We start from the raw sequence: 15000 nt of genomic DNA, 5'->3' as shown, positions 1-15000 counted from the left end.
TAACTTCAAAGTCCAATTCTAAATCTAAATCTAAAGGCAAAACAGCTAAAAGAAAGTCAAAAAAACGTACGAGATCGTCAAATAATAATGGTACTCTTGTTCGAGAAGTACGAATTACAGAATATAATGATGATGGAGAAGAGGAGGAAATTGTTACATATGTTAAAGTTGCACCAGCCTCGTCACGAAGGAAGTCTAAGAAAAGAACAAAGAGAACGCGCAAGGTATACTGTTAATTTCTCATCGAGCAGAATACTAACATGACATTTATGTTTTTCGTAATTATTCCTGTGCTCCATATACTTTCTATTAAAATGTATCATATTCAATTGCCATCGTAACATCTTTCATATCCATTTATCCAGGCCTTTTTATATGTACGCCTCAAATGTCCTTAATTTATACAAATAAACAAATTTTCTCACTAGATGCACTTGGTTTTTTTTCTAATTTTGCTTGAAAATTAATATAATAATATTAACTGTAGATAAAAGCAAAACAAATTTATGCACACTTTTTCTGCCACTCATTAATTGTACACTAAAAGTCAAAATTGTTTATACAAAATTAGAGATTTTAATACTGATTCTATCATATCTCATAAAAGAATTAAGATAATATATAAAAAAAAAAAAAAAAAAAAAAAAAAAAAAAAAAAACAACAAAAAACAACAAAAAAAAAAGAACGAAAGAAAGAAAACAGACTTCACTATTCATACATATATTTGATGCAATATTTAAAAGTATATACCAAAAATGGCACTTGAAGTTTAAAACTTAATTTTGTCTAAAAATTCTTACTCTGTGTGTGAAGTTCTGGAATAATTATATTAAAAAATAAGTACGTATAATGTCATTTTCTTTTTCTTTTTTTAATAAATATTATTAAAAAATTATTCGTTTCGTTTAAGATTATGCTAAGATTATGCTAAGATTATACTAAATATAACAAAGAAACAGAACTTTTCGTACATATTTAACTATGTGATTTATTTCATAATTGTATATATTATATGTATATATATATATATATATATATATATATATATATATATATATGTGTGTGTGTGTGTGTGTGTAATATCTCGGAAATATTATTTGTAAGCATAGTTGAAATTATTCTTCTAATATTATCTGTAAAATTGATTGTAGAAAAATATTATGAAGATTATTTGGAAAATGAGATGGATTTCATTATTTTGCATTTCTTTCGAGAATACAGGATATTTATATGAATAAACATGATAATGATTTGTTTGTTACAGAAGTGGAAACAGAAACGTGCACGTACTGTGTCTTCTGTGTTAGCTAGTAATCGTACAGTTAAAAGAAGATTAAGTAAAATTTTAGGAATTGTACCAATCAAAAATAATCCATCGACGACTATCATAAAACCTCAACAACCTATTTCCAATCGATCAATTATCAATGATAGATATAATGCTTTTATTCCTCAAGTTAGTCTTTTTGGGGAGAATCTTGGATTAGAATATAGTCCACCTGGGTGAGTGAAATTATTATCAATTTTATTCTTATTAAATATATATATATATATATATATATATATATATATATATATGTGTATATATGTCAGTCAAGAGGAAAAATCTATATAAAGAAAGTAATGATCTGATTTAATTACTCATATTTTTATTATTATTTCTAATTAGATCTGAGGATGAGCAGTTTGGTTCAATCGGCGATGGCCCCGTAGTTAGCATTCAAAGACGCTCTATAGTCGCATCAACTAGAAGGCACGTGGCTGTAAAAGGCATTGCCAATCCTCTTAACAATTTGGAAGTACAAGATACAGTGGATGTTTTAGGCAGTATTATCAATAGCCAAGAACTATGGCACTCGCGAAAGAAAAACAATGTTATTCTTAAGGCTAATGGAACTTTACATATAAGTGATAGTGAACATACAAATAAGCACAGCATTAATAACAATGAAAGTCCCAAAAAAGAAAAAGAGCACATTGATCGTCATAAGCAAGTCATAAAAAATTCTGATACACCTTTAGATTTATCTAATGTTAATCCAAATAACATTATGCAAGCTCCCTTGTATAATAATCCCTGTGGAGGAGGTAATAGAGGAAATTTTCGTGGTGGTTATCGTGACAACAATCGTCATGGTGGACAAAGTTATGGTGGTAGAGAATCTCTCTCAGGTGGAGGTCGACATGGTTATGGTGGATCGGATGCGAGGGATAATTTTGGCCATCGAGATTTCCGATCACCAGGATATTACAATCAGAACTTTGATCATTGCGGAGGTCCGCCTATGTTTGGAAGTAATCCGCCATTTAGAAATCGTAATCCTCAACATTTCCGAAATGAAAGGTTTCGATTTCCTGCTCCAGAAAGGACGCCGTTTACCTTTACAGACGGTTTCGAAAGACCTGGTTTTCCTCCTGAAAGATTTCCAAGGTCGAGGCCACAATTACGCATGCCTGGACCACCGGTGGGCCCTCCTCCATTAGGGCCAGGGATACGGCCACAACACGCGCAAAATCTACCTCCAAATCTTTCTGATGATATGTCAAGAAATTTTCAAGGAGAACGAGACAATTTTAACGTTATTGAAACTGCCTCTACATCTTTAATAAGACAAGATAACGATGACTGTGATATTTATTGTGACATAGATACTACGAACAAATCCGGATATGACGTTCAAGATCCTTGTCACAATAATAGCGGAATGGTTTTGTTACCACCCCCCGAACCACCTTCCGAATTGCTAGATTTTGATGATAACTCTAAAAGTGATAAAGACAATGATAGTGATCAAGAATTAGTTATTGATGACTCTCATAAAGATGATGCAAATAAGGAATTACAAAGTGGTGATAAATATGATCCATTCACAGCCGATAGTGATAGTAATGATAGTACTCGCAACAAAAATAGTGAAAAAGATCCATCTATAATAAATAGTTACGATATACCGATACCTTCGGATCCTCCACAAGTACCATCAACTTTTTCACAAGCAGTTCCTACTTGTCAAAATATACAACAAGCGACAGTTCAAAATGTAAGATCTGATATTCGTTTGACGGCTTACGACGACGACGACGACGACGATTCGCAAGTGGATTGTCCTAATTTATCGATTTATTCGTCACAAACGATGGATGTTGCTAGACATACGGAACAAGAATTGTCGCAACAAATTGGACCATTGGAACCACCACCGCTTCCACCGAATATACCTGACGATGATGACGTTATAGTTGGAGACGTTCAAGCTTGCGACTTGGCTGAAATTCCAGAACCGTCGGATTCTTATGTGAAATCGTTACAGAGAGAAAGAAAACCATTTACTAAAATAATACCTAAAAAATTGTCGCATGAATCTAGAAGTAAAATAACATTTAAGATCGGTAGTAAATTTAAACTTAATAATAAATTAAATAGTTTATACGACGATCTCGATGATATTCCGGATGAAGTTGAAGAAAAAAAATTACACAATGAGAAACAATCATCTGACAAATTAAAAACGAAAGCTGATCAAAAGAAAGATGTCGAAAAAGAAACGAAATCTATTGAGACAGATTCTGTCAAAGAGAAAAATGGAATTAAAGATACGGCGAAGGGTGATTTAAAAGATAATGAAAAATCGAAATTAAAGGATCAAGGGGATGACGAGGGAGTGCAAAAGTTAACGCAAATAAATAATAATAAAGAAAAGATAATAGATACATGCAAAAATCAAAGTCACAGTGAACAGGATGATGTAGAAAGGCATACCGACAAAGTGGATAAAGAAAAGTTTCCTATTCAAGAAAACAAAATATCAGAGAATGATACTGACAAAAGTTGTAAAACTAGCGACATTGATAATGAACAAAAGGATAATGTTACTTTGCAACCGGTTATTGATATTACGGAAAAAAGTTCTGACACGATTATTTCTATCGCTGATACTCTGGAATCATCACCTAAAAAATTAGACAGTAATGAGTTAAGTGCAGAATATATCGAAGATAAAGTTGATGATTTAAATGTTAGAAAGGATAGTCCAAATCAAAGAGACGACGACGACGACGACGATGGAAGAAACGAAACAGCTTGTTTTAGAAAAATCCAATGGGAGTATCAAAGTGACAATTTAAAGGGTAATTCGAATAAATTGAAAACTAATAAAATTGGCTCATTGACGAAAGAAAATTTGAGAAGTACCGCTGGTGATAGCGATTTAGAAAGTGAGAAGGAAGATAGAAGCAGAGAATTCAGCGATAACGAAGATTTAAATAGTTCTAATAGACAATGTAGAAAGAGTAGCCTTTCTTTTCGTACCGATGACGACGACGAACGTTTTCCCATTGAAAAGGAAAATACACAACAATTATTGGGAGATAATTTGGATCAACATACTTGGGATTCCGATGGTGCATACACACCGTGCAAAGATGAATTACCTGTAAACGATCGATGTCACGAATCTTTAGCGCCGTTTGAAAGTGGTTTGGAACCGATTACACCGACCAAGGATAAAACGAACGATGATTTAGATGGATGTAGGACACCAGCAGATTATGCTGGTTTAGGAACCGAAGCGATATCGGAAACGGATGAAGCAATGAACTTCGAAGACGAACTAACCGTTTCTAATATTAGAAAGGAAAAGGATATGGAGGAAGGGGAGATATTGGACGACAGTAAACTAGCCATGAAGGAGAATGAAAAGCCGAAGGATAAGGATGAGGAAGGTAAGAAGAAGAAAAAAAAGGAGAAGAAAGAAAAGGGTAAGGACGTAGAGAAGAATAAAGAAAATATATCTTCCGACAATCATGTCGCATGGAAGAAAATTTCGAAAAGTACGAAGGAGAGACAGTATCGTGATAAGGACAAGAGATCAAAATCGAAAGAAAAGGAAAAGGACAAGGATAAGGATAAGGATAAAGATAAAGAGAAGGAAAAGGATAAGGATAAGGAGAAAACGAAAAAGAAGGCGAAGGAAATTACGAAGAAAAAAGAAAAAAGGAAAGAATTGCCAAGATATGACGTTAGGAAAATCGTCGCTGAGAAGCCCGCTAGACCTAAGAAGGACGAGTACGGTAGAGATATCAGAGAAAAATCACGAAGTAGAACCAGAAGTCGCAGTTTATCGAGTCGCATGTCACGTTCCAGGGATCGTAGAAGTCGTTCTTACTCGAGATTACGATCGAGAAGTAGATCTAGAGTTAGACTTCATAGATCATGGTCGAGAGAACGAAGATCTTATTCGAAGGCAGGCGGTAGATCCGTGTCGAGGAGATCGTTATCTCGATCTCGGCGTAGATCACCAAGGAGAAGATCCCTCTCTAGAAGACGATCTTTATCAAGAAAACGATCTTTGTCAAGAAAACGATCTTTATCAAGAAAACGTTCGATCTCTAGGAGAAGATCAAGATCAAGATCAACTTCGCGGAAACGTCGATCCTTATCGCCAAGGCGAAGATCGCGAAGAAGATCGCTCTCGAGATCTCGTACCAGAAGGAAAGGAAAATTGAAGAAATACAAGTCGAGGAGTCGATCGAGAAATCGTAAGAGATCACGTTCTAGATCTCCTAAAGCAACGTCGAAATCACGAGAGAAGAGGCACAACAAAAGAAAGCCCGCCAGTAGATCACGATCGAAAGGTAGATCTTGTTCGCGTGAACGTGATCGTAGTAGAAATTGGGAACAGATCAATGAGAAACCGATAGAACATAATCAACATTTTTCACGGGAACGCGATGAGCGTGAATCTTGGAGCGCCGAATGGACACCGTCGTGGTCCAGATCAAGATCAAAGACACCATCTCATACTCAACCCGAACCTTTACCATCACGTGAATGGTCACCACCTTCTGTCCTGGATAGCGTATCGGTACCGCCTAAAAATTTAACTGTTATTCTAACTAATAAGGAAGCTATTAAGAAGAAGAAGAAGGAACGAAGGAAAGAGAGTAAGAAATCGAAGGAACCTGAAAAACGAAGGAAAACTAAGAGAAATAGAACTCCACCGCCGTCTAAAGAAGTCTTCGCTAGTGGTGACAATATTTTAGTCAGCGTATGCTTTAACAAAGAGAACGAAGCTAATCAGACTAGCGCACCTGAGCTACCCGAAACTATTCCGCTTATACAACCTTTAAAACGTAGACGTAGAGAACCGATACAAGCGGAAGCAGCGGCAGCGGCAGCTGTGGCAGCTGCAGCAGCACCACCTAAAAGATCAAAGAAGGATAAGACGAAAGCTAAACGTTCGAAATCACCCAAAGGGAAAAAAGAAAAGAAGAAGAAATCGAAGGCAGCAGAAATCGCAGCTACCAAGAAACCCGTGGCTGTAATCGATCTGGACCAATCACCTTTCCGAGAACAAACTCCTTCTCCTCGCGACGTTATAGTTTTAAGCGATGACGATGACAAACAGGCACAGGAGGTTGCTACTCCGGAACAATGTCCGCCACAGGCATCTCCTCCTCGCGAGCAATTCGTTTCACAAGGGCCAAAGACACCCCCCGAACCGCAAATTAAATTTTCAATAAATAAGCAAACGAGCAATCTCAGACCTTCCATGATGAATCCTTTATTGGAAGAAGAGGAAGAGGAAATGGATGAAAGAGTCGAGGAGGAACTTGAAATGAGAGCTCAAGAGGAATTAGAGTTGCGATTGAAAATTGGTCCCAACACACCACCGGATCCACCTACTTCACCCCCAACCTCTCCCGATGCTTATGATCCATTCGATCCCACGAAATCTCGATCACCGACTCCTGATGTTAGTCAAGAAGCTACGTCGAACGATGAAAGAGACAAAAGTCAAAGAAATTCACCGAGAAGTCATGATGCCGCCGACATCACCTTGATGCCTGACGAACCTATGCAGCAACAAGATCAACCTACGCAAGAGAAACAACTTGAAAAGCCGAAAATAATCTCAATGGTTACGATTAAAAGAGCATCACCGAAAAGAGATTCATCGCCGGTAGCGGAAAGCCAAACGGATACGGTACAATCATGTAGTAGTCCACCAAAAGTACAACAGAATCAACAAAATGCACAATCTACGAGTAATCCATTTGCTACTATTAATCCTGTTTTGGCGACTGTTGCTGCTGCAGTACAAAGAAGCACTGGATTTAGTACTAGCACACCTAATACAAGTCAACGTAATTTGATACAGGTATATATCATACATTACCTTTATATACCTTTTTCTCTTTTATATATATATATATATATACATACATAATATTCTACTAATATTTATGTTATAAATCTGATCCCTCCAGTCAAATCGCATTTCACCAAGTAATCAAATGAAGCAACAACGTACAAGCGATAGACCGCAACTTCCTAACATCTTTACTAATAGTACAAAGTCTACATTAACGCGTGCTTCCAAATCTAATCAAAATAAAAACAGTTCTACCATGGGACAAAATGGCAGCGATGTAATAATGGAAGTGACCAACGATGCTGTCGATATGTCTTCGCCTTATTCGCCAGGATCGAGTTTAAGCGATGGCATGTTCGATCCACCTAGTCCAGGAAATTATAATAGTCCTTCTATTCAGCCAGTCATCACAAATAATAAGAATAATGCATCTAAGCCAAATAAAAGTACAGAGAAGAAAGATGCTTTTGATGCGTTGTTTGCAGCAGGACCGCCTCCAAAGGCAGTTAGTAAAAATAGGAGTAAAAAACCTACTGAAAAGAAGAAGAAATGTACGTAATCATGCGAATACATTTTATATAAGATGATTATTCAATATAGAAGAAATCAAATGTTTTGTTATAAAATTTCATTATTTTAGCTACCAATCCAAAAGTCGGAGTGCGGATGGACGAAAATCAACTTCAAATTTTGGATGATCTTCCTAGTTCTGCGGTAGAAATGCAAGTGAAAGATAAGGTTTGTAATCTAATTTATTATTATGAACTTTTTATTAATTTCATGATCACGCATTAAGCATACGTTATAGTTCTTGAAGAAATTAAATCGTCAAGAAAGAGTCGTAGAAGAAGTAAAGTTAGTGTTAAAGCCACATTATACCAAAAAGCATGTTACAAAGGAAGAATATAAGGATATTATGCGAAAAGCTGTACCGAAGGTAAATGTGATTATAAAAGAGATATTGTCAATAAAATATAACTATGAAATTTCTATACAATATATATATATAAAAAAAAAAAAAAAAAAAAAAAAAAAAAACAATGAAACGTTTATTCCTTTCATTTGTAGATATGCCATAACAAAACGGGAGAAATCAATCCTAAGAAGATAGCTCATTTAATAGAGGCATATGTGAAAAAACTTCGAAACAGTAAAAAACAAAAAGTATCTTTGACTTCAACATCAAAGGCCTCGAAACCGGCGTAAGTCACACATTGTTATTAATAATATATTGACTACAACAATAGTGTGTATTGAAACTCGAGATCTCGGTCAGTAAAAGTATATATTAATGTATTGTCCTTATTTAACGTTCTCCAGGAAAACGCTGTGGAGTTGATCATATGTTGGAAATGTTAGTGCATGAACAATTTCTTAAGTCGTAGGCCTCTCCGTAAATCGCGATTAAGCACATTTTATCGTCCGGGTTGTAAGTGAGTCTGTGTTTTTGGGTATCCACACTCCATCACAACCACCGAATAATGTGTATTATGTGTACATACTTAATTCACTAATTTTAAGCGTAATATTTTTATTTATCTACGTAATTCTTTACAAACAAACATACACGCACGCACACACACAAACACATACACACACACACTCAGACACATACACACGCGCGCACACACACACACACACACAGACATGAACGACGGAGTTCAATATAATAGAATATTATGAAGTTCAATGTGTAGACATCATGGTCTATATTCAAGCTGCACATTTGGAAAATCTATGATCGTTCTCTTAGTATCTTTGTTTGTATCGACATAGATGATACTAGCATTTCTACACGCGTATGTGTTATGAATGCAGACCATTATTATGATCTACATTTAAGACTAGGGAGTGTAAAATAAGGTCATATTTAAATATGCGTTCATACTCGCAACACATGATGAGAATAAAATGCTCAAGATATTCGTGTCGCTATTTATGGGAGAGGAAGTAAATTGGCCGGTAATTTCTGTATAGCCTGATGTAAAATTATTAGATTTTTAAGCTAATTATATTATTACGAATAAGAAATGGCCTGTGTCCTGGAAGTTTTTCATACGATTTTATTTCCAACAAATTAGGAAATGAAAGATTTCATTTACATTACAACTTCATTGTGAACAATATGAATAAATGGCTTACACCGATATATACATGTTCGTTGGTTAACAAATTCATGATGTAAATAAGATCGTGTATAGAACTTCAAAACGTCTAATATACGGATCTAATAGAAAATCAATGTTTTTACTTTCACACATTAAATATATTTCATTTGAGATAAAAATTATATTCATTTGTTTTACTTCAAAGTAAGATATATAATCTGTTGTATCTCACATTCGTATTACAATATTGACATATTTTCCTACACTATCTTATGCAAATCTTTTAAATAAATGCAATACAAACTTTGCATAGTCACATTCTGTTATTCAAAATGTGCATTCAACGCGATGAAGATTAAAGGAACGTGCACCATAATAAAGCTATTAAATGACATCTATCTCAAATAAGATATGTGTTTGTTCATGGAAAGATGATGTTATTTATATAAAGAAAGTCTCTGCTTCTTGCAATAACAGATTATCAAAATCTATATGTGGGTGAGGTTATGTTTATTAAAATAAGTTATAGAGGAAAGCTAATCACAAAATTGTATATTTCATTTCCTAAGTATCTGAAAACACATATTTTATCTATCACATACAACAACAAAATTACATTAATTAATTAATTAATCTACAGTTATATTACATATTTCAAAATTTATTTTTAATTTCATCAAAGTGAGAGATCAGTAGATTTTGTACGTTCTAAGATGACATTAAAATTTCTGAATCCTCTTGCGATTTACATTATACGTTAAGTATGTGGAATGTGTTTGATTAGAAAATAAAAATTCATAAATCCACACTTTACACTATTACAAATGAATCTTTATCTCTATTCACTGGTACATGTAGAAACTGTTTCATATGGACAGTATGTGCATGAACATTTTTGTACTAAATATAATAATGTATATATAAATGAGCGAAAATAAATGACAAAAAATAAAACATTTAATATCGATAAATCGTCCTAATATTATTTATTCTTTACAAAATTATGTTCGATTGGACGTTGTCACGGAGTATTCATAATTATTCTATTATCGCGGGTAAACGATCAACCAATCAGATTATAGCTACCATGATAGTTACATTTAAACAGACTTGTAAAACAATCGTCGTTATTAAAATATTTCTTTATTCATTATCTACTTTTTGAATATTCAGTTGGAACTTAACAAAAAAAAAAAGAAAAAAACTGGATAAAAATTACGTGTACAAAAAAAAACGTAAAATTTTATAGGTCCTGTGAACGATATTTTTATTTAATAATATAAAATACATAGTCAGCATTTAAACCAATCGAATTCTTGGATCAATAAGTCATCCATTTTGAAGAATCATTTGATTTATCGTATACTAAAATCATCAATAAATTTTCCAAAGTTATTCTCACACATCAGAAATTTTCGAATTCTTAATTAATTATAATTTTGATCGTCTTATTACAAGAACTAAGGGTCTCCGTAAGCAGCAACCTCCACGTGGTGAGACTCGGGCAATCAATATTACTTGCGATGTAATATTCGTGGTGTCATTGTAATACAACGCAAGTACTATTGAGCTAATTGGCTGTATTCTCTCTTTTCTTTTTCAATAATAATATAACCTAAAAAGATTATTAGCTCTCGTCGAAACAATTTTATAATTGATTTTTAATTCCTATAAAAATTTCTTTCTGTTGATAACATAGAGCGTGACAAAAATGATAATGAAATTTCATCAATTATGAACAAATATTTTCATTGTCGAAATAATTATTTTACTTTTTAATATCGCAAAAAATATAATAATCTATAACAGGATTCAATATTTGATAGTCAAGTGAAAATTGAAACGATTGGAATATTATTTGTCATTTATGATTGCGAATATTTTGTAAATAAAAACAAAAAAAGAAAGAAAAAGTTCTTTTTTTCTTGTTCTTAAATTTCCTTATTAATTTATTTCCTTTTTTTTTCTTTCTTTTTTCTTCTTCTTTTTTTTCTTTTTGTTGTTTTTTGTTTTGTTCTTTTTTTTTTTTTTTTTTTTTTTACCGTACGACTTATTTTATCGACGGTCTATAAATCTTAAGCAAAGTTCAGAAGAAATTTCATATAGCTAGACGGCGTTTCTTCGTCGTCAGCTGTAATAATCTAACGTAGAGGGGGGAACAGGCGATGTTGACATGCGATAAAATCAATCTAATTAATAGTTAATAATTATTTTATCACACCTGATTACCAAATTATATCGAATGAATCGATTCTCATTTTCATTGTTTATTTCTAGTTAATGGATTATGGCTGACAGAGAGAAAAAATACAAAAATATTTTGTTAAACGGTTGCTTCGAACAGAACTTGTCCGACCTATTGCGTTCAACATGGCGGTATATTAGTTGGTTGGTTCTCGAAAAGTCTCGCTTATCATGTATTTTGTCGGCTTCTCGTGCACTTCTTCATTTGTCTTTTGCAGAGATTTACAAGATCGGTAAGGTCGTCGTCTATTAAATGCAGAAAATTTTAATTATTATGAAAAGAAACGCGCGTACGAGGAACCTGGAAGTCGATTAGGCAACGAGCGACTATACTCGAGCTCGATTGATTTAGCAGTTATTTCTTCCAATTATCTATATTTTCTTCAAATAAAATGGGACTAGATGCACGTTTTTAATCATCGGTGAACGATTTTCAAAACACTTTCTACGATAAGATATAATTCGACAGATCGACGACGTTCAAGAAAGATTTATAAAAATCATCTATTACACAAGTGTTTCATTTTGACTTTGAAGAAAGTTACTATTTGTGTGAACAGTGAAAATACGAACATTTTGGCATAGCATGTTATATGTTTAAACGAGCATATAAGATATTAAAGTTTTTCCAACTTTTTCAATGCTCTGAAATAAGGAGGAATTTGACAAGAGAGAAAAAAAAAAAGACGATTTCATTGGGGTATATTCTTTGTTCATAACGCATAGAACTGTATCATAAATAAGTAAAGGGAAAAAAAAGGCAAAGGAATAATCCTGTGACGAAAAAAAAAAGAAAAAAAGAAAAAATCAGCAAGCAAATGTTTGCAACTAATATAAGAGAAATAAATAATTGTAAAAGACGAATATATTGTCATTAGATGTGACAGATATAAGTTCCACGAGACTGCTCTTATATTTAATAATACTTAAATACATAAAGTGTGATATAATCAATCCTTGTGTTCTTAGAAATAAGGAAACATAATTATCGTGTTTTTAAACATTCTAGAAAGGATAAAAAAAGTTTGAGAATAGTAATTCTCTTTACAGATCATATAGGTATTATTAAATAATTTATAAATAATGGCTGAAACACAAAGAATGACTGTTTATGGAAGGCATCCACCGTGTGCAAGTGGAACTAGATTGGAAGAACGTCGTGCTAGACGGTAAATAAATTTATTTTTTTTATATTCTTATTGTTTGTTCATATATTATATTGATATTGTGAGATTTGTTATATATATATATATATATATATATATATATATATATATGCATATATATATATATTATATTATATAGATTAGCTTTACGACTAGAAAGAAACAGGAAACCAGATAAACCTGAAGATTTTGTATGTTATGAATCGAGCGACGATGAAAGTGAAACCATCACAGAAGGTAGACAGTTTCTAAGAACGTCTTTTAATTTTGTGGACTATGTACGTGCACGAGAAACCAATACTAAGGAAGTACGAAAAATTAATCAGGAATATGGCTCGAGACATATACTAACACATGACCTATTCAAAGAATACTCAGTTAGCTTAAATAACATGAATAAAGTATTTTGTTCGCAATGGTTGAGCGATAGACAAGTCGTCTTTGGTACAAAATGTAATAAACTGATGGTTTATGATGTAGCAACACAGAAATTAGATCAAATACCTTCTCTTCATGGAAGGCAGTTAAATCCAGGTGGAGGTCCTCTTCCTGAACAGCAATGTGGTATACACTCTGTTCAAATTAATCCTTCTAGGTAATCATCTAAATTTAATTAATATCTTCAATATTAGTATATGTTGCTATTACTTGTCTGTACCAGGTCATTGCGTCTGTTCTGTTAGCATAACATTCTTATAGGACTCTTCTGTCTACTGGAGCCAGAAACAGCAATGAAATAGCAATATATAGATTGCCAACTTTGGATCCTGTTTGCGTCGGGGAATCTGGTCACAGAGATTGGGTTTTTGATATGTGTTGGCTAGATGATGAATTTTTAGTGTCTGGCTCTAGAGATACAAAAATGGCTTTATGGCGGATTGATAGCGATCTGGCTGAAGCACCTGATAAAGCAGATGTGCCTACACACAGGTTGATTGAAAATATTATATAAAAGATAATATTTTATTGGTATGAATAAACTCTCTTGGCTTCTAGCAATACTGTTCATAAATTTTTTTTTATCTGTATTATAGATTAATTCAACCTTTATGCGTGAAGGAATGTAGATCAGCTCAGAAGGTTCGAGCACTTGCTTTTAATAAAGCATATAACGAGATAGCTGCCCTATCTTTAAATAGTTTCATACATATCTGGTCTGCTGATACCTTTAAACAAAAAATATCACGGAAGTTACCAGCTTGTCAAGAAAATGTTTGCTTAGCTGTACAAGATGATGGTGTTTACGCGGTTGGTTGTCGTTCTTATACTTTATTATTAGATGCAAGAACTTTACAGCCAATTAAAAAGATACCCTCGAGGTAAAGTATAATAACTTAAGGATATTTTAGGATGTGTATTGCACATTCACAGATAACCATAACCAAATTGTTTTTTTTTTTCTTTTTTTTTTTTTTCTAAACAGATATAGTGGCTGTGGTATTCGATCGGCTAGTTTTCAAGGGTCAGTTTTAACAATTGGGACAGGACTTGGAATGCTTATGTTCTATGATGTCAGAGCTCAGAAATACCTTGAATCATCTATCAATTCTAATAGGACTGTCGTATTGAAGGCCTCAAAAGGATATGTAGTGAGTTTGCAAATACTTTTGTTTAATTGCTTAATAAAAAAAAAAAAAAAAAAATATCTTATAATAATATCTTTTATTTGGGTGAATTAGTTTCCAGATGAGGAATATATAGATGGTTTCCAAAATGTTAAATATACACCAGCTATCTATACCCATTGTTATGATGCATCAGGTACACGATTATTTACTGCTGGTGGACCACTTCCCGCAAATTTGTATGGAAATTATGCAGGATTGTGGCAATGAAAATATATGAGGATTTAATGAAATAAACTAGATTATCATTCGACTTTATTAATATAAAAATAAATATGACAAATTTCATATTTATAACATGGTGGGTGCATTACGATATCAAGATATTGAAATAAAATGGGAAGATAAGTGAGAGAAATGAAAAGGAGATGACTGATTCTTTAAGCTTTCTTCTGCCATATATATTATGCGTAATTGGATAAATATCTTCATACTCGCTTATCTACTCATACATTTTATCAAGTAAACAAGATTTTATTAATATAGTTAGGAATATATCTGAACGCAATGTCCTTATAGACCTTTATTAATGTTGTTTGTACTGCAATTGGCTGAGATATTATACTGTAAGCACTTATTATACTGCACTAGCTCTTTATTAAACTAAAGTAAAATTATAACCTATCGATTTTTCATCGTGCAGCTAGATAACAAGTAATTTAGGCCTGGATTGGTCATATTTGCTCCTATTGTATGACTATC

At 33.2% G+C, this 15000-nt stretch overlaps 2 protein-coding genes across 10 annotated transcripts in view; both read left to right on the top strand.

The window, feature by feature from the left end:
• Positions 1-10727, top strand: part of LOC124947446 (serine/arginine repetitive matrix protein 2) — a 13874-nt gene extending 3147 nt beyond the window's left edge. For 5 of the 6 annotated variants that reach the window (XM_047489563.1, XM_047489562.1, XM_047489560.1 and 2 more), the window contains 8 exons: positions 1-224; positions 1266-1504; positions 1671-7161; positions 7271-7706; positions 7796-7893; positions 7964-8092; positions 8224-8357; positions 8476-10727. The exon at positions 1-224 is cut by the window's left edge and continues 289 nt beyond it. In XM_047489563.1, the coding sequence (XP_047345519.1) occupies positions 1-224; positions 1266-1504; positions 1671-7161; positions 7271-7706; positions 7796-7893; positions 7964-8092; positions 8224-8357; positions 8476-8494 (6770 nt within the window). In that variant the 3' untranslated portion in view covers positions 8495-10727. The remainder of the gene's footprint in view (positions 225-1265; positions 1505-1670; positions 7162-7270; positions 7707-7795; positions 7894-7963; positions 8093-8223; positions 8358-8475) is intronic. The other variant, XM_047489565.1, reaches the window with a different exon arrangement.
• A 612-nt stretch (positions 10728-11339) lies between these two features.
• LOC124947447 (DDB1- and CUL4-associated factor 12 homolog) overlaps positions 11340-15000 on the top strand; it is a 6283-nt gene continuing 2622 nt past the window's right edge. Inside the window, exons 1-8 of one of the 4 annotated variants that reach the window (XM_047489568.1) lie at positions 11340-11462; positions 11541-11651; positions 11726-12676; positions 12813-13268; positions 13373-13603; positions 13708-13992; positions 14097-14262; positions 14353-15000. The exon at positions 14353-15000 is cut by the window's right edge and continues 2622 nt beyond it. In XM_047489568.1, the coding sequence (XP_047345524.1) occupies positions 12591-12676; positions 12813-13268; positions 13373-13603; positions 13708-13992; positions 14097-14262; positions 14353-14508 (1380 nt within the window). In that variant the 5' untranslated portion in view covers positions 11340-11462; positions 11541-11651; positions 11726-12590 and the 3' untranslated portion in view covers positions 14509-15000. Of the gene's footprint in view, positions 12677-12812; positions 13269-13372; positions 13604-13707; positions 13993-14096; positions 14263-14352 lie in introns of all 4 variants that reach the window. The other 3 variants (XM_047489566.1, XM_047489567.1, XM_047489569.1) reach the window with 3 other exon arrangements.

Source organism: Vespa velutina, chromosome 3 (genome assembly GCF_912470025.1).
Source record: "Vespa velutina chromosome 3, iVesVel2.1, whole genome shotgun sequence".
NCBI lineage: Eukaryota > Metazoa > Arthropoda > Insecta > Hymenoptera > Vespidae > Vespa > Vespa velutina.
The sequence above is the reverse complement of the archived record's forward strand: the minus strand, read 5'-3'. Positions and strand labels throughout refer to the sequence as shown.